General features: G+C 38.2%; 1 protein-coding gene across 2 annotated transcripts in view; it reads right to left on the bottom strand.

The window, feature by feature from the left end:
• Positions 1-21,043, bottom strand: part of PTPRN2 (protein tyrosine phosphatase receptor type N2) — a 675,251-nt gene that overhangs the window by 591,104 nt on the left and 63,104 nt on the right. For both annotated transcript variants that reach the window (XM_064445017.1, XM_064445019.1), the window contains exon 2: positions 14,892-14,942. In XM_064445017.1, coding sequence (XP_064301087.1) covers positions 14,892-14,942 — 51 coding nt within the window. The remainder of the gene's footprint in view (positions 1-14,891; positions 14,943-21,043) is intronic.

Raw genomic sequence — 21,043 nt, 5'->3', positions numbered from 1 at the left:
CACGGGCACAGACAGTAAACAAGTAGAAATAAATCGATCTGTTCCCCCATGAAATTGTTGCCACTTCAGCTGCAGTATCTCCCACACTGACATTGTAGATAATTCTGTTTCATCTTGATTACAACCACTATTAACACCCAAAGCAATAAAATCTTTCACATTCTCAGTTTATTCAAGCCAAAGGACAACCCTGCTGCAGTGACATATGGCTCTGCTCTTCTGCAAGTATGTTAGACTGCCTACAAAATCTCCTTGTCTAGCAAAGGATAATGCTTTTTAAAAATCAATGACCCACATTAATTTGTATTTTCCACAAAGAAAACCTCACATACCATCATAATCATCTTTCTGTACAACAGATAGATGAATTTTCTCACAGTGTGCATTTTTTTCTCCTTTAATGAAGTGGTTTTCGACTGTCATTGATTATAGAGACATGATGTTCTATTTTTTCCAGCAAAAAAGTCAGCTCAGGCTTCACAAACTGCAGAGCAATTTCTGCATAGTTGAAACTACATAAAGAACAGTCATGGGGATATGAACTGAGCATGGCACTAAGTTTTGTAGCACTTTGAAAACAAGAGGCAGTTCATAGGCAATTACTTACAATTTGCAACCTCAGGGGGTTTGGTATTATCTCTGGATTTTTTTAATTTATTTTTTTTTTTATCTAAAAGCTTTCTCTAGTAGTGTATGTACTGACATCCAAGTGAACATCCCAAGCTCCATGCAACAGGATCAAATCCCTTTGTACTCTTCTCCTGGCTGCATGATTCCTCCCCATGTTACTGCAAGGTGACTGGGTGCCATGGGGAGTGCAGAGATTATTCCAGGTCACTATTCTAGGAGAAAGAGATAACATTTCCACCTCTGAGAGGCAGACAGGAACCTGAAACCATGCTCCATGTCCTACAGGAGACCTTTATAAATGTCTCCTTGTAAGGATGGAACAGATTTGTATTTTCACATGGTTAGAAAGTATTTCTCTGCTTGAAAATGCAGGTTCACATAATAAGGTGACCTGCAGCTCCCTGCAATCATAACAGCTGGTGTACAAGCACCAGCTCATAGGAAAATAGGCATTAACAGGTAGGAAAAAACCCCTATTTATGGCCTCCTCTTCTTTTTCCATCTAAACCTACACTTCTGAAAACAGCCAATTTCAGACCAAGAAAAGTCTGTTTATTTATTGTTTTTAACAGAACATCTTCTGCCTGTGCCAACAACTTCTTAATAGTAAACAGGATGCAAACTGCATGACATACAGGAGCAGATTTTGTTTAGCAAATGCTTAATGTCATTGTCATGGTTTCTAAAAAGGCAGCTTGTAACGGCACTGAAATTTGTACTTACTGCAGCTTAATTAACAAATGCCCATTTCCCGTTTGTATCTATATAGAAACTTTCAGATTAAAAAAGGGAAATATTTACTCATGTACTACTGTACGCGAATGAAACATAATAAAAACCCTTAGCCTAGAATTCTGAACTATCATTTCCTTTGATCAATGATGAAGTAATGCAGTTATTCTCCCCATAACTGGGGGGAAATCATAAGGTATTATTTGAGCAAGCTGATCTGCATTTGTGGGACGCTTGTTTAAGCAAGGCAGGAAGGAACCATCATATTAATTTTGCAAGCCATTGCAGCTCCGAGAGAGCATGGCATCTCCAGACCTTAGAGTTTTAGTTAATGCGTGCTGGCCAAGAGATGTCTGCAGATAGAAAAAAAGGATTCTTTATGGTAGACTGATTCTTTCTACAGATTTTTGCCGTGGAATAACCTTTCTGAAACTGCAGATGCCTTCCATTCTAAAATATGCTGTTAAACTCTATTCCAGCTATAACTTATTTTCAATTCACCATGCCAACAAAATACATTGAAACCTGTAAATCTTTTTTTAGCATCATTTGTGGAGGGTAAATAACAAAGTAATTTTACTCAACAACCTAATTCATTAGGGAAAAAACCTAAACAAACAGAAAACCAAAAAACACTTCTGGGGGCTAGTATAAATATCTTTTTAGATAATTTGGAATAAAGCCCAGAAAGAAGGAATGACTTCTAATTGGCAATGCATTAGATCTAGGGACATGAAATGGACACTAACTGGTTGATAATCTTTTTAGTAAACATGGATTTGTAATTTGTATTGCAGTGTTAAACATGCCCATCATCCCTTTGCCACTGAGCACTCAACCCTCCAGTGAAACAGGGACTGCCTTCTACACAAGCTTCTTTCAGAGATTTTAATTTCTTCGGTTATAATAATTTCTGACTCAGGAGCTTGAATGGGTGAGTTTTAACTGGAGGGCAGAAGGATTACCCCTTGGGCTTTCAAGGCAAAGACAGTGACCCTATTTAAAACAGTGACTGATCTACTAAAAGAAAAGAAAATTAGTATTAGACTCAACCTCAAACACTTAACAAAAACACTGAGCTAAACTTTGGCATCTAAAGTTAAATTTACCATAACAAAATTAAAGCAAATAAAAATTTTTGAGACATGGAATAGGACTGATATTTCTTAACTATTAGTTTATCTATTAAGCGTTACATTATCCTACGTTATCCTATGTTTTGTTGAACATATTGGCCTATTTTTATCCAACCATTATTCACAGAAATTTTTGAACTAAGAAAAAAGTGGAAGGGTTAAAAAATATTACCTCATTTAGGAATCAAATATTTAGATCACAGTAATTCACAAAATACATGTAAGCAATCAAACTTATAAGTACAAATTCAAGGGGAAAGTTTTCTAATAGCTACTGTCAGTGAAAGAACAGTTTGTTCCATCAAATTACCCAGCATAATCCATCAGCAAAATTCCATTAAAACGAAGGCAGGCTGTCAGTAAAGAGAAGTAGGAAATCTTAATTATTGTAGAAGTCTAGTAGATCTTTACATCTCAAATTTGAAAATTAAACACTGAAGGGAAATGAAACAATATCCTAGGAAGAGAGATGAAATCAGAAGACTAACAGATGACTATTAAAACTTGGAAAGATGTAGGGGTTTGGGTTGGTTTTTTTTTTAACATCAAAATAAACTCAAGAAACAATCAAGTTTACTACTTAAAGGTAGAAAATGAATTAAAATTTAAAAACAAAACAAATGCCACCACCCCAAAAGCACTCTACCTCCAAAGGAAACTAATTGAGTTAACTTTGGAAATGCACAATCCATTTAAACTGCTTCCACTGTGACTGTGTATTGCATGTTGTCTTCTATAAGTGTCCAAGAAGCCACAAAACTATTGGCAATCATACCATCCAAACAAGCATCCATCTAATTGTCAATCTACCCCAATATTATTTTATCTGAATATCACAGGAATACAGATACAGCAGCATTATGTAGAGTCAAATGAGAGGACTACAGGCCAAAGAAGAAATATGAAGGAAGGTGTCCTGGTTTCAGCTGTGATAGAGTTAGATTTCTTCATAGTAGCTAGTATGGGGTTATGTTTTGGATTTTTGCTGGAAACAGTGGTGATAATGTGCAGATGTTTTAGTTGCTGCTAAGTAGTGCTTACACTGGTCAAGGACTTCTTCAGCTCCCCGTGCTCTGCCGGGTGCAAAAGAGACTGGCAGGGGACACAGCTGGGACAGTGACCCCAACTGACCAACAGGTTGTCCCACACCATATGGCATCATGCTCCACTTATAAAGCTGGGGGAAGAAGGAGGAAGGGGGGACATTTGGAGTGATGGCATTTGTCCTTCCAAGTAACCATAATGTGTGATGGAGCCCTGATTTCCTGGAGATGGCTGAGCCCCTGCCTGCCCGTGGGAAGGATTGAATGAATTCCTTATTTTGCTTTCCTTCCACGCTCAGCTTTTGCTTTACCTGTTAAACTGTCTTTATCTCAACCGACGAGTTTCCTCACTTTTACTCTTCTGATTCTCTACCCTGTCCCACCGGGGGGGGGGAGCGAGTGAGTGGCTGTGTGGTGCTTGGTTGCTGACTGGGGCTAAACCACAACAGAAGGTCTCACTAGTTTTCAATTCTCCAATTTTTCTTCCCCCACCAACATATTATATAGTTTCTGGTTGGATAAGACACCTCTTTCTTACCTGTTAGAGAGTTCACCATAGAGAAAGAATCAATTACAGCTCAACAACAGGTAGAAACAGCTAACAAAAGATGTTCTTGCCATTGAAAAGCTGCATAACGTGCAATGGTTCACAATCGTACCTGTCCTGTTACTTCCAGGAAAAAACTATGATGGTATAGTCTAATCTCTGAAAGAGTCAGTGAGATAATTGAAAGATTAAATACATTCTGAAAAGGGCTAAGATTAAATAGAATAAATTGGGTACACATTTTCAACCCTATCATAATATTGCAAATTCAGTATTAACCCCAGTGTTTGCTGCTTTACATTACAAACCAAAACACTGTCCTTTTGATAGGCATCTTTACTTGAAGAGTTTAGAGTCCAAACATTGAACATTGCATGCCCTTACTCTCCCTTAACATCCACTGTTACCAACATTCTTAAATCATGCTGACCCTACTTAAGGGCCAATAGAGAAACATGCTGACACAGCAGCAAAAGCAACCAAATACTTCTCAACTTATGTAGAGCAGCAGCCAAAGCTGTTTAAGTAAAGGATGAAATTAAAATAATAGTTGGGACCATAAAACGTATTTATTGTTCTACCCCTAGAGCCACTTTTGTTGCTGTTGCCATGGAAGTTGTACGGCATGAAAGAAAACTGTTTAAATGCTTCAAGTTACTTATAATGGAGAATGACTTTTCATTAACAGGTCTTTACCTGTTAATCAACAATACAATGATTAGCTCACTTTCAGATTGTTCTTATTCATTAAATGAGGACATAGAACAAAAAACCTGTCACTGTTCTTTATTTCAGAGTATTTATTCTAAGCATTAGAATAAAGAGAAGCTATATATTTTCTAGCTCTTCGGATGAATGTTCTACTTTGGACCCAGTCCAGTCCAAATTAAGGACTTCCAGTAATATGTACACAATTTGGGATAAAACTCCTACATTCTTTATTTGAAAATAAAAAAGTAAAAGCTAATGTTGTATCTACTCAGTTCATCTGTGCAGAACAATCAGTCACTGAAAGTTATTTTCACATATATAATAAATATTTGGTTTTTTCATGTGCATATGAGCTTGCCTCTCATGTTTAGAATATTGTAAATTAATTCCCTCCTCCTTAGCTTCTTATGTGACAACATGGATGGTATTTCTTACCAAATATATTTTTGCACCCAAGCTATCATCAGACAATAAAGTCACTGTGTCTTGCAGAAACTGTAATCCAGTTTTGCTGTGCTGATGCAGATACGCTTTCAGGTGCTCCAAGTCATAAGGTTCTGCTACTCAGTTCTCTCACATTCTTTGAGACTTTACTTAGCCAAGACCATAACATTCCCCACTGCAAACCATAAATAATTTTTTCCTATTAAGTTTACTGTCTAAAGGCAGATTAAGAATCAAAAACCTATTAGTACTTGCCAAATGCTATGAAGTCAGCAACAAAAAGGTGTTCTTCAAATGATTATTGTAATGCAACAGCAGTCAGCCGATGCACATCTGGCCAGAAAACAGGGAGGATTTTTGACAGAACTTTTGAAGAAAAAAAGAAAAAAGGGGGCGGGGGGGGTATGGCATCTTGAGCACAAAGAAACTTGAAACTGTAAAGAAACATCCAAAAAGACATTATTCAGGAGACATTTAAGAAATTTACAGCTTTGCCTCCCACACACTCAAGAAAATGCAGAGTGAGTAGTCAAGAGTCATTCATTAATGGCCTTGTAAAATTAGTACATTTCGAAAATATATAGAATATAGGACTATTTCGGTTGAAAGGGACCTACGATGACCATCTAGTCCAACTGCCTGACCACTTCAGGGCTGACCAGAAGTTAACGCATGCTATTAAGGGCATTGTCCAAGTGTGTCAGACTCTGTCAGGCTTGGGGCATTGATCACCTCTCTAGGAAGCCTGTTCCAGTGTTTGAGCACCCTCTTGGAAAGAAATGCTTCCTGATGTGCAGCCTAAACCTCCCCTGGTGCAGCTTTGAACCACTCCCACGTGTCCTGCTACTGGATACCAGGGCGATCAGCACCTCCCTCTCCAACAGCCTCCTCAGGAAGCTGTTGAGAGCAATGAGGGCACCCCTCAGCCTCTTTTTCTCCAAACTAGACAAGTCCAAAGCCCTCAGCCACTCCTCACAGGACATGCTTTCCATTTCATCCCATTAATCATAGCCCATGCTCCAATCTATCTAGAACCCTCTGTAAGGCCTCCTGTCTCTCACGAGAGTCAACGGCAGCTCCCAGTTTGGTATCACCAGCGAACTTGCTAGTGGTGCATTCAGCTCCTGCATCCAGATAGTTGACAGATATATTGAACAGGACTGGCACTAGAATCGAACCCTGAGGAACACTGCTGATGACCAGTCACCAGCCAGATGTAGCCCCATTCACTACAACCCTTTGAGCTCTACCCTTCAGCCAGTTGCTCTTCACCCAGCATGCCGTGAACCTGCTCGTCTGCAGCTGGACAACTTGTCCAGAATGACACTGTCCCTCACAGCATCCAAAGCCTTACTGATCTCCAGAAAAACTGCATCCATCACCTCACCTTCAACCACTAGGCAGGTAATCTTACCATAGAAGGGCTGTCCCTTTGTAAACCCATGTCAGCTGTGCCTGATGATTGCATTAATCCTTTAAATGCCTTTCAGCAGTACCCAGTATAATCTTCTCCATAATTTTATCAGGAACCAAGGTTAAACTAACAGGTCTGTAGTTCCCTGGGTCTTCCCTCACACCCTTCTTGTAGATTGGAATAACACTGGCTCACTTCCAGGTAGCAGGGACTTCTCCAGACTCCCAAGATCTTTGGTAGATGATCGAGAGGGGTCCTGCCATAACATCCACTAGCTCCTTCAGTACTCTGGGATGAACCCCAGCAGGTCCCATGGGTTTGTGAACATTCAGCGGGTACAGCTGGTCCCTTACAATTTCAGTGTTCACAAATGGAAAGTCACTGTTCTCACAGTCATAGTCCTCCAAATCATGGGACCTGGATCTGATTCATGATCCCATGTTTTAAGCATATGTACTGTTAGACAGGATTACTGCAATTTTCAAAAAGAAATATACAGCAGCGTGATTATTTAAAAAGCATATATTTTTCTCAGGCATGAAACGTGTTCAAAGTGTTCTAGTCTATCCTCTTTTAGACACTCTCATCAATGCCTTTGTTAATTACCAAAGTACCCTGATAATTAAAGATAATAATTAATCTGATTGACCCAGTTAACCACTGCTGCACAGAGACAGTATTCACTTATTGATATTCAGGGGTACAAAGCAAATATCATAGTTTCACATCTAAGAGATTAGGTGAAGTCTAAAATAAGCAAGTAGATCCAAAGTTATGCACTTCATTTTTGGAGTTACACATTCATAAGTAATCAATATACTAAGCAGAAGCTATTCTTTTAACACCAGAAAAAAAAATCATCTCATTCAAATCTGGAGTTGCCCAATAATTGCAATATGGCTGTGTAGCTGTCACTGCCAGCTCACCCATTTCACATCTCCTTTACTTTGACAATTTTTATTACCATTCTTTGTTCATAAATACACTTATGCACGTTTTAGTTTTGGGGATTTTGGGGTGTGAAAATTTTAAAGAAAAACCCTGCCTATTCTGTTTTCTCAAAAGCCACAATCCAGACATCTTAATCATGAAGTAAACCATAACGCTTCCAAATGCCCCTTGACACAAGGAAGGGGGAAAGTATGATGGATTTTCAGCAGAGGCACAATGCTGCAGTGTCACTCCAAATCAGGATTCATTTGCTTTCCACCTCATTGCCAGAACATTATCCCTTGGCGTTCTCTTCTCTACAGACCACGCTGTCCTTTTCAGGCTTTTATGTTTTATGATTCATCGGGCACAAATTTTACTGAGACTCCCTAATGCCTCTTTTCAAATGGGCTGTACTTTTCCATATTCTCCCAAACGTTAATTTTTTTTGTGTAATGAAGTAATTAAATATGGAACAGCTCTGAACATGCCCAGCAGATGTGCCATCAACTCCTACATAGCTTACCCAAAAAGAGATAATGAAGGGGTCCACCACACACTAATAACATATGTGAAAACAGACAATATCTCAAATACCCAGATACATTTTCAGGAAACATTTAATATGCTAGTATAACACATTTTCAAAGTTACCCTAAATTTTATGTATCCTGCCTAGTACAAGTTCCAAAAAGCAGCAGACAAATAGGATTTCTATGTTTTTTCTAACAAACACACACATAGCTTTTAAGCTATCAACTCAAATATTCAATTGAAAAGTAATTAATATTTTAAAAAAGCATAAAACCAAAAATTCTAGAATTTCAATCCTCTTTAATATCAGATCATTAGATTCTGGACACTCATCTACACTATCACTGCAAATATATGATTTAGGTAAGAAAAAAGAGAGAGATACTAGATAATTAAGTTTATGCTCCAGTGATCTAGTCCCCTCCTGCCCCCTGCCCCAGCCTACAGGTGGTTAAGTAGAATCTTTTAACCAGACTTCTTGATTTTTAATTACAGTGCTTGCTCTGGTTCTGTGAAACACAATGCTGATATTTGGTGCAAGAAAATACACTACCACAAGTCACAACACTAAGATAGAAACAGAATTTTCCATATGACGACACAGCAGCATTCTTGCCTGAACTGTAACAAAGAAGTCTGTCCACAAAGTAACACGCTACAACACTCTGCAGTTCCAAGACTTATTTACTAGCACAGGACACAGGAATATAAAGGATTACCTACGGCTAGTGGTAGATTTATGGTTGTACATACTCTCCTCTCACTTGGTGCCAGATAGGAGGCTGTCAGTGAAGTCTTGAGTAATGGTTTTGTGCCCTGCAGGAGCTACATCTTGAGATTCTCCACACACAAAAAAAACCCCAACCCACAATAAAGCTTTTGTTGACAGCTGGGATGGTGGATATCCATAGCTGCATTATCATGCTAAGCACCTTTTTCTATGGAGAAGATTGTAACTTCACCTTTGATCACTACTCCAGTTTTAATGCCAGTTGTGCTAGATGCCTCTACCTGACTATCACACAGGTAACTGTTTTCACACCACACCGAGACAAACACAAATAGATCATTTTGAAGATAAACAGGACTTTTCTTCAAGGAGAGAGAAAAAAAAGCACCATAAGGATTAATGAGCAAAAGAAGGTGAAGCAGATGAAGTCATCACTGCACTGGCATTTTTAACCTTGTGGTAAAACTAAAATGTTATTTTTTCCACAGTGCTTTTACCTCACATAGCTCAGAATCATTCAGCACTGTTGTTTAAAGTGTTCCTGTTGGCGAACGCTGTGTATACTCAGGAGCAAACCAGACCCCCATAGTTTAGAAACTGAGCTGGTACAGTTTATTTGGAATGCAGCAGCACGGTGGGGTGGAGCAGAGCTGAGAAAGTCTCAAATTCCTCCTGTCACCATCTCCCGCTACCTTTCGTTGTGTTATCACCATTCACAACAAAAGTTGCATTGCAACATCTCTTCTGCTCATTAATCCAGCTCTGACACTGTCATTAATACTGGTGTCTATAGAGCTTCATAAGACCAGGGGAAGCAAGAGAGAACACGAGGGAGCGTGCAGGCTAATGGGAAACCAGTCTTCCTCCCAGACAAAATCTGTATTATTTACTTGCTCCTATTACATGACTCTGTCACATAACCTAATGAAGAACAAGTACAGGGAGAAAAATGTGAGCAAATTTTAATCTTTGTGTTTATTTCCACAGAATTATTTCAAAGGGTGCGTGTGAACTCTTTAAGAAAGATAAAATATTCCTAATAACTAAGGCACCATCCTCACAACCACAGATTCTCAGGAATATTTAGGTGTTAACTCACCCTTGATTTCAGCTGAATGAAGTTTCTGAAGATGGGGGTTTTCAGAATACAATTATACAATGGTAGATTTTAAAGTTCACCCCTTCTTGAGTATCACACCAGGTTCTGACGTTCTTCTGACATGATTTTTTTAAAATATGCTTTGAATAAGTAAGTCTCTGACAAAAAAACATAATCTATGATATCCCTGAATGGATATGGAAGAACCGTTGACAGTAAACCATTATATTTAAATAGTTGATAGGACTTTTACTCCAAACATACCTGTATTCCCATTTACCTCAGAATCCAGGTTAGAAATGACAACACCAGGTTTACCTCTTAGGGGTCATTAGGACTTCAGTTACTTGTAAAGAATTCCCACACCCTTGGAAAGCACAGAAATCATCTGAACACACAATAAAGCAACAGTATGTAGAGGTACCACTTTGCGTTACTCTTCAGAAGCCTGAATTTAGATATAACAAGTGCTGATGCTTCCTGAAAAGCTTCAGAAAGCTTAGGCACAGATTTATAGTGTAATTTGACAAAAATTTGATAGCTTTTGTTAGAGCAGTGCCTTGCAAATGCAGATGTAGCTACAGACATCTGTTAGCTAAACAATGCTGAGGTGCATCTCCCTCTGTAATCCCATCCTGCCAGGCAATGATCTGGAAAACCTCAAAGCATAACACATTAAGTTCAAGAAACCATTTCAGGGATCCCGACTCCTCTCCCTTATCATCTGTAGCACATGTTTACCATTTATGGCTCATCACCAGCACATGCAATCACTTATATTCCAAATGTTAAAGGAGCTCTGTAGCTGAGCAAGAAAGTACATTAATATTCTGAACTATCTGGAGACATCCAAACTTGGAAAGGCTCATGACTTTGTACTGCAATGCTTGGACACCTTTGACACACCATACTAACCTAAGTCTCTCCTAACAAGCGCAGCTTGCATACATAAAGCAATATTGATTCAGCTGTGCATAGCTGTTTATACAGCCTTTCAGAAACACAGCATCTTCAAACACTACTGCAGACATTAGACCATGTCTTCCTAAGAGAGGTTTAGTGGTTGTTAGTGAGGCTTGACTTAATGATGCACGCTGTGCCAATGACTGTATTTAATTAACTTTTTTGGTTGGCCTCACAGAGCTGTTTTCTACAATCTGATCTTGTCTGCATGAACCCTGTTATGATTTCACGTGGGAAGGAGGCTTGCAGCCACATCTTTCATAAATAAGACTGCCCTGATTTATAAAGGCTCTGTTGATAAGGAGCAAAGATATCGTGGTGTCCACACATGGATAAAACACAGGACAAAGCTTCTTTCTGAAGCACAATATCTGAAGATTAAACCTAAAGAATGCCATCCTTCTAAATCAGCAGTTCATTTTAATAAAGCCAGAAACAAGGACAATGAGGGATGGTTATTTTGAAATGAATGCTTTTATCTACACCACACGATGTCTTTCCAGTGGCATTACCAGAATTGAATAGCTTGATTTCATACGAAAGGATAAGAACTAGTCTTTGTTGCTTTCAGGAGCCAGTTTGTTTAAACCTTCCAACAAGGAAGCTATGTGAGCTGATGTTTTACATGAACTGCTTTACTTATCACTTAAAATGCAAAACAGAACATGACATATTCCCACTTACCCAACTGTACTAGGTTTAATATATAAATACAAAGAGTATCCAAGGATAAGTGAAGGATCTCTGTCAGTCTAAAAATTCCTTCTTGATGCTTTTTTATCTTTCCTTTTCATACAAAAACATTCTAGGCATAATGGTTAAGAAAATAAAAATAAGCAAATGAGTTTGCCCACGTATGTAAACTTCTAACCCAGAAAGCAAACCATATGTGAAAGTGTGAATGCCATACCCCTCTTTAGCCACAGCTGTGTCATTACACATACCCCCATTTCAATTCCTATTCATTTTATTATTCTTTTCCCGTCTATATAACTCAACATTGTTATTTGTTTCCTTTGGCATCTGTAGCAGCTCATCAGCACTTATTAGGGATCAAGCATTTCCAAGCTTATAGAATGCCAGATTAGGGTCTGCGGCTCATAAGCATATCCACCTTTTATATCAAGTTTTTTTAGCTGCAAGCTTTCAAGCTTCAAGTGTTTCAGATGGGTTCCTCCAACTGTAAAATAGAGATAATGATTTACCCGAAGTGAAATAAATGACACCTAAGCCACTTTACCCCGCAAAGTTCTAGCTTTGTAAAAGAAAAAGTCCAGGAAAAGTAACTCAGCCTTTTTGCCTGGCGTATCCTTATGCCATTAAAATAAACATGAAACAATGTGTTCCTTTCTAACCACTTGAGTCAGTGAAGCTCAGAAAACTGATAAAAGGTTTATGGAAATAAATTAATATTGCATGAATGCTGCTGGAGCTATTAAACAAACATAAGCGTGAACCCATCACTGAAGCCAAAAGAAACCTTTATATGATGAGGAAAAGTGGCAGGAAAGTCAACAATCATTATTACAGTAGGTTCTTTGCCCTACAAAAATGGCATATGACCTAAACAGATGTGATTCAACTGTTACAGTTATGCTGTTTATACCAGACCTTACAACTAGATTACATTGCTTTTAACAATAATAGAAAGTTCTTTTAACATCCCTTTTTTATTCTTTACTTGTCATTTAATTTGAGGTTATAGAAGAGCATGAAACAGCTCAGCAATTGGTGCTTTGCTAATGCTTTTACAAGTCTGATCATGGCAAGTCCTTGAAGTCTCCAGCTGATGACATAACATGAGACAGCAAAGACAGTGACTTATGTCTTCAACAGGCAAACCCAGTTTCATTTTTGAAAACGCGGTCACTTCAGCTACCTTTGCTGGAGGCCGAGAGAAAGATCAAAATTATCAGCCTTCCTGCATGAGTTAGACTCAGATCTACAGGTCGCAGATGCTTCAGAGATGCTACCCAAAAGTAACGGCTGCTTCCTACCCACATTCTCACTGTACTTCAGAAATACACACTTGTGTGACAAAAAAAAGGAGGCAAACCTTTCCATGACCTTGCAACACAAAGTAAGCTCTGCTCCTGAGCATAGTGACCTACAGACCTAAGTTCCCAAGCTTTCAATCCAGCAAAGCACTCACATTTTAATATATCGGGATTTCTGAAGAACTTCAGAGATACAGATGAACTAGAAGCAGTTTGGACAGGAAAAATGGGAAGGACTGCTCAGAAGCAACCAGCCCTTTTCTGTTCTGGTACATATAAAAAGTAAATTCTGATGGTATTTCAGTACTTCAGAGTATTATCTTCCAAACATTCGGTTAATTTTATCATGGATGGTGTACTTTCATTTGCATCAAGGACACCGTTTAAAATCCAATCTAGATAATATTTGCCCAGTTAGTGCAAAAAAATGAAGTACTTTGCAGTGACCTTGAACACATTGACAGAATCCCTGCATGTTTTGTTTGTTTTTTTTTTAAGATCAGCCATTAGGATATATCATTGATCAGCTAGCTTATTCATTACTGACCTTTCTTTAAGTTATAGTTATGCCAAAATAAGAGTAGATCTACAGAAGGGGCCCATTCTGAATTCAAAGACACAATTTCCATAGTTTAAATTTGCACACTAATGAAAGTCATGTTGAGTTTTTTAAAACTGCATCTTTAATTAAGAAAACAGGTAGACCAAGAAGATGTGAAGCAACCTTTATAGGAACACCTTTCCTGAAGACTTTTTGCCATCACTTAAAGTACATACATTTCTTCACTATCATCTGTTGCATAAACTCCCATTATACACCATCTGCCAGCTATAACAGCGGCCTATCGTAAAACCTGATTAAATATACTTGGATTGGGGAAGACAACATCTAGGCACTGAAGATCATTGGTAGTCAGCAAAACGTACCACTGGAGAAAGCTGCCACTAACCTTCCTGGTGTTACTCCAGAACTGTATTATTTGAACAACTTCAAATAACAATTTTACACAAGAATTATCTTTGGAGATGTTAATAAATGCACCATTGCTAACTGTCTACCTATTTAAATTCCTCTTAACTCTTCAAAGTTATTTGTGTCTTTTATTGCCTCCCCTGCATGCATTTGTCTGACATTCAACAATAATCTCATTTAACTTCATTTCATCTTAAATGTTAGTTAAATTAGGTTATTAATAATTTTATCTATTAATAGATTAATATTATTTGCTCCCATGTTTGATGGCAAACAAGATTTCTTCCTTATGCCATACATTCACAAAGAGAAAAATCATGTATAACAATTAGGGGTTTTTTTAATTACAAATCTACATATTTTACACCAGCAATTGCTTCAAAAGATATGGTCCGTCTTGCACCAGGGCTTAAATGATTGCGTACAGCACATTAACAATCTTTGGCTCTTCTCAGAAAAGTCATTCCTACTATTCCATTAGACTCATTCGTTCATTTGTGTTTGATTTTTGACTTACTGAAATTCTGAAGGAGAGCAGAAGAAAGCTGCTTTTCATAGCTCAAGTAAAGACACAGAAAAAGGAAGCAGCATAATCAAGAACAACAGTAGCCTTCTTTTGAGACCTTCTTATTATAATAACGTTTTGAAGAAAAGGAGACTGATAATTATTCAACACCACCCTTTAAAAAGATGAACAATGCGAAAATAACAAAACAGTTTTCACCCTGTATTAAGACAAATTAATTTTAGCATATTTCAGTGTGTTTAATTTAGTTACAATGTATTTCTCTTAAAAGGATATGATGTTGTTAAGAGAATATTTATATATTTGTAAAAATGTATTTAACTTCCCCTAACTGCTGACCAGAATAGTCACACATAATACTTTTTTTCTCCTTTCCACTCCTCCTCATATATATTTTTGGGTTTTTTGGTTTATTGAATTGACCACTAGCAATTACACAGCAGAGGACAGAGTAGAGAGCAAACAAAACATTCAGGACTTACCGTTTACACAGATTTCAAAAGATTTGCAAAGGTCATCCTCAAACAGGCAGCCTAAAAACGCAATAGAAAAGTAAAAATTAATACAGGTTTCAAACTGTGGATAAATAGTGCAGACTGAAGACCTCTCAGGCTGTTAAAAGCTCACCAAGAGTTGGGCCTTAGGAATCTAAATTGAGCAGCACAGAAATTCAAGAACATGAAACAGGTCTGGTTAGACAGCACATCTTATTAACTGGTTACATCCAGAATAACCCTTGATGTTTTTCTTCACCTTCATTCCTCTACTGAGGATTCAGTTTTCTCTGTGCACATGTCTCATTTAGTAATCTGAGGTTTAGTAATTTGAGGAACTTCATGTTATCTTAATTTTGAATATATTATTATACCACAGCATGGTAATACTGCAACACATTACAAAAATATACACCAAGAAATCAGGGATTTCCCCAAGATATTTCTACTGCAATGAGACAAGCCTAGGAAAAGGTATTGATTCCTAGGTAGATGAGGAAATTACTCAAACTAGGCTTGGATTTAGTAACTGCAATAATAGACCATGCCTAGAGACTCAGGGGCACTAACTCTTCGGAGAAAGGCTGAGAAATTAAGCTGTCCATACCAACACTGTGATACTTCCACAGAAAGCTGACAAATCAGCACAGACCTATGAAAAATATCCCAGGATTTTTAATCCGTTTAAAGCAGGAAATTTGTTCCAAAACATGCTACTTTACAGGCCCCTCCTACACAAGCCCCACTCCTCACCCTAGAAACTGCATCCAGGTTGACAATCCCAGCTCACTCACTTACACATCTTCACAGATGAAGTAAATTATTCTGTTCCCCTGTTGCTTTTATCACCTAACCAGCTAATGAGACACTAGTTATTAACCCCTTTAGCTTCAAATAAAATGAACTCCTGGTGACATTTGTGGGGGCACAAGAGAAGTGGACAGGATACACTTCTGCTCTGGTCACTCCACACCAGGGGACAGGGACAAGGACCAAGTACAGAAGCAGTGTGAAACAGTGTGCTATTGTTAAGGGCATGCACTCTGTCAATCCAACCAGTAGTTTCTTTATTGTGTTTTCTAAAAAAGATAAAAAGCCAGGACAAAATAAGCTCCAAGGAATGAGGCTGTATTTTGAATACAGAAACTGCCATATTGTCACAATTAAGCCTCTCTGGAAAGTACCCTAAGTTTATAAATGGACACGGGGAGTTACAGAAGTTAAGCAGACTTGAGCAGTTTCACACTACGCATCAAAAAACCAGCCAGGAACTTCAACACTTCTTAACACAGGAGCAAATTCTCTCTCCCCAGCCACGTCTATCTCCACAGAAGTACAGAGTACATGCATCTGTATTCATCAGAGTCAAATGGATTAAGAAGGCTATTCTTATTACAAAACAAAACAACAACCCAAAATCTGAAATGCTTAAGACTCTCTGCTTATGAATTACCCGAGTCCTAATCCTACTAAAAGAAAAGTTCAGGGGGATAGAGTGAGTTACATATGCCTGCATAGCCTTTCAGCAGGTAACTGTATTAGCACATCATTAAGCCTGAACTAATACACTGCATCTCTCAGCAGGATTTATTAGCACAGTGGTAGGTCTGAGCTAAGCAAGCACTTCTACATGAACCAAGTCTCATGGAACACCAGCAGAGCCCCTTTTATTATCCCACACCTGCCTGCAACAGCCACAAACAAGTAACTTAAAGCAGATAATGAAAGCCTATAATATGCACACCAATAAAAGTGTTCTCTCATCCTGTAACCTATGCACCAATAAACTGTGGATACACATTTAGTAGTTTTTGAAAGGTAAAGGAAGTTTTAGGCCAGGAAAGGCTTCTTCAAGCTGAGTATGGCAGAACAGCAGGTGTCTACACAATCCACAAACTCTAGTTTGTGACTTTTTTGTTGCGATAGGTATAATTTTGCTCCAGACAAGGTACTGGGACAGCTGTTTGACCTAAAACACTATCTGAGAACTCACTAAGGATATCCACTTGCATCCTTGGTGCCAACCCAGCAAAGCAGAAGGATGCCTTAACTATATATTGACCCATAAAGAATATAAGGCAAGAACAATGATAGGCAGTAGCCAAAACACATCAGCACAGGGCATACAGCACAAGAGGAGCACTAATTAAAAGCATAGTAATGATCACTTCAAAAAAGGAATGCTTGCAGAAAAAAAAAAAAGGTAGAAGACTTCAAGTGCTAGTATACACAAGATAAATGAAAGATATACTTCAACATTCCTGTTTTCAGAAATTTGAAGTTCTCTCTTCTAAAAGAAAAGTTTTTATGGTTAGGAAAAATCCCTGGTTAAAACTCTCTGCCTTGTTTTCCTGAGAGAGCAAAAAGGGCTAAAACCAGAAGCCTGAAATGGCCATGGCCAATGAAGGGCTGTAGAAGGTGCCCGGTGATAGAGGGAAAACAGGCAGGTTTGCAGTTGATTTCCCATCCTGCAGCAGCTGTGCTATAGAACCAAAAGGCATCAGATGAGAAGTTTCAACCAGGAATGTTTCTAGTGGAGTTACACATGAAAATAATGACTGGTTCACCCAGACCCTACTGATTTTGAAACACGTCAGAGCTGGGATCACAGCCACCTGCTAGAGGTAGGTCATTCTATAACATACTGATAGTCTCAGAAGCAGAAAAATCCAGACAGAAGATGAGTAAATTCAGGTACAAAGAAATAAACAGCCAGACTACCTCTGTACAGAACTCTGATTGAAATGCACTCTGATTTTCTTGGTACATTTTGCTTTATCCCCCAATATATTTTCCATTAAAAGCACAAAAGAAAACTGATTTTATCATGCTTAGTATCTCTTTCAGTAGTTGGTTATTTGATGCTCACTGCAGCAAGGCATCTGATGCAGTTAGCCTTGGAAATTTATCTTGGAGAGCAAATTAATAAAGTCAATGCATGGCAAACTAGATCCATTTCTGTTTACTCTAAACTAGGCAATGACCTCTGAAACTCCTTGAAAAATATTTTGTTTCAAGTTATTTATTGCTAGGGCTGATCATTATGCTTATTTCACCAAACCAGTCAATATGTTAATTTAACTACTCATTTATCTTTTGTTGTTATTTGCTGTGACATTAAGGAGCATCATATTTCATTTTAAATATCATCTACCTACTAATAGTAATGGTGGTAATAAGTCACCACTGAATAGCAAAGTGGTACTGTCTCCAAAACACACTTCATTCAGTTCATGCCTTATAGGATCAAAATTACATTTCATTTTCTATCAAACAAACCCCTTACCAGACATCATCTCCCAAAACATAAACTGTTGATGCACCACCTTCAAACCCCACCAAAAAACCCCAAATCCCCAATCTTACTTCATACACCATCCCTGAAATAACTAATTCTCCATATAACTATTCAAGCAGCTGATGGAGACTAAAACTGAACAGGTACACATACATTGCTTTGCTTAATCTAGATTTAAACACAGGTTTCTTACTTGCATCAAAGATTTGCCTCTTCACTAACACTTGTACGGTCCCCGCATCTCAGTAGTAACAAAGGCAGCTGGAGCAATGACTTGTGCACAGGTGCACCAGCACCCACAAGAAGTTCAGCTGACCCACGTAACCATAGCACACAGGTCTATGCTGTGCATCTCATAGTACAGGAAGAACAGTTCCCTGACACATATTGGGGCTATTTAAAATCCAGTTAGCACTGCAGTAAGGATTGCCCCGTATACTTGGATAGCTTTGTGCTTTTGTCACATTCTTAGGTGTAAGGGTTTGCAAAGGTGTGGTATATGCCCATTAACTCCTACTCATGTAAATCATGTGCTTGTAAACTATCTTCTTGATAAATTACCACAGTGAATTCCAGAAGAATATACACAAGTAAAGTTCACTACAGGTCAAAAAAGTCCAGGCTGTGTAATATAAACCAATACAGTGAACTTCCATACACCAAGGTAAGCACGTCCCTTAGAGAGAAGCCAAGAATAATAAATAAATACCTAACTTTATCCCTTCTTCCAAACACAGACTTTAGTAGCCTGCAGTTCTATTAAGTTGTGTCAGGTACAAGGACCGTTTGTATTGAACAAACTTTTATATACACAAAATTTCTTCATTTTTTTTTTTTTTTAAGAACTATGACTGCTTAGAATAAAGGCAGGTATCTATGCTACATATTACAATTCATTTACAAGTATATTCTTTACTAGCCAGGAGAGTAGATTCCATAGGGCTTCTCAAAATCTTCTACCTCCTTTTCTTCTCCCAGTACCCTACATCTCCAGTACTGTCTCTCAGACAATTAGCACAACATAATCACAAAATTTTTCACTTCCTCCTTTCATCAGGTATACAACTGTTCTGCTTTCCCAAAAACAAAATAGGAAAGCTTAAACCACACTGGAATATACTGTTTGGATTTATAAGGGGTGCCTCTGAAGGTTATGACAGTCAAGGCACCAGATGAAGTCACCTGAACTTCATCTAGAAAAAGCCATAGTAATTCACTTATCAGGAAAATAATTTTTACCAATCCACCAATCGGTCAGATTGTATTGTGTTGATTCCTCCGTTCCTTCCCCAGTTAACCAACCCATGATAACTTTACATTAAACATTTCTTCTAAGAATACCCAAAATCTTTAAGCATTTTTACTAACCAAGATGAAAAACAGGCTGTAGCCCCTCTCTGTCAAAATTAGCTTACAATCATCAAAACAAGAAAACAAAAAATAGACAAGAACAGCTAAGTACTTCCTATACTTATCAATCAGAAATTGAGAAAATACAAACCTCCTAAATCCCTTCTGCTCTTGGGAGTTCTCTACCTCTTTCTTTCATGCTTTTCATTTAATTGCCATGTAACCAAGTGGTGCCTCTTCACATTTGCAGACCATAGCAACCTCACCCCATCACACAGTTTTAGCCAATGTGGCTTTCTTTAATAAGAGTATACCAACAACCATTAGCATTTTTAATAGTCTAGAATAAAAGCTCACTCCACATTTAACTGCTTCTTTCAGATTTAGTTGTTACCTGGTATGGAGACCTTGAAGGGTAAGTACTGCTGAACACACTGAGAGAAACAACAAAAGGAAACACCTGGGTATGCCAACACTGGGCATGCCTGATGGGTCTTGTTGGGCCTTCAACACCACCTGTGAATGACTCTAAATAGAGAGCATCTGTTTATTTTCCTATAGTAAAATTAAGAAATATGGTTCAAGGATGATATTTTAAAAGTGCTCAGCTCACACAACTGGGCTAGTTCTAACTAACTGGAAAAAAAATCAAGAGCGTGCATAACAGCAATAAGGAATGATAAAATTAACTGATTGGTAGGAAAGGTCAAACAGTTTTTATGCAGAAGACTGAATGGAGAAGTCCTCTGATTGAGAGACACATTCTTCTCACTAATAGAGGTAAAAGAAAACTTTGTTCATTCTGCTAAAGCTGTGATCTATCCAACGTATCCTTGTCTGTCTGTCATGCATATATACATAACAAGTGTAGAATTACATAAAATTGCAGGTACAGCTGGGTAAAATGTACTTTAAGCTGACCATGGATTTTAAACTGAGTTCCTTCTGGTTTCCTGCTCTGTGGTTCTATAGGTGCCTTAGGTGTACGTACACGTGTAATGTGGATATTACTCAAATCCTATCAGTTGTATGTGAAAAATCAACTACTATTTCTTTAGTTTTATTTTGGCATTCACTTTGTTAATAAATTTGGATATTCCCTGGCCCTAGTTCTTAAATTTTCATTTTTATCCCCTTTTTTCTTTCTTACTTTTTGTTCCAAACTTTTCCATTCTGTTTCTGAGAAGTATTTTTTCTAACTCCCACCCATTCTCTTCTACTCTCCAAGAAACCATTCTTCCACCACCAGAATGCAGTTGCCCCTTTCTGTCTCTCCCAAGTGTATGCACTCAGGCACTACCCTTCCTAGCCATGCCCTCTCCTTTCACTCATGCAGGTAAATGGCATGTCTGTTGCCTTTTTATCGCTATCGATTGCTAGCAATTTCTGGATCTCTCATCTCACTCACTTCCACAGGTACCCTCCACTTCCCTTCTTTTAGCACACTTAACCATTCCTCATCTTCCTCCCTTCTGGTGTGTTGACTAGGAAA

Source organism: Phalacrocorax carbo, chromosome 2 (assembly GCF_963921805.1).
Source record: "Phalacrocorax carbo chromosome 2, bPhaCar2.1, whole genome shotgun sequence".
Classification (NCBI taxonomy): domain Eukaryota; kingdom Metazoa; phylum Chordata; class Aves; order Suliformes; family Phalacrocoracidae; genus Phalacrocorax; species Phalacrocorax carbo.
The sequence above is the reverse complement of the archived record's forward strand: the minus strand, read 5'-3'. Positions and strand labels throughout refer to the sequence as shown.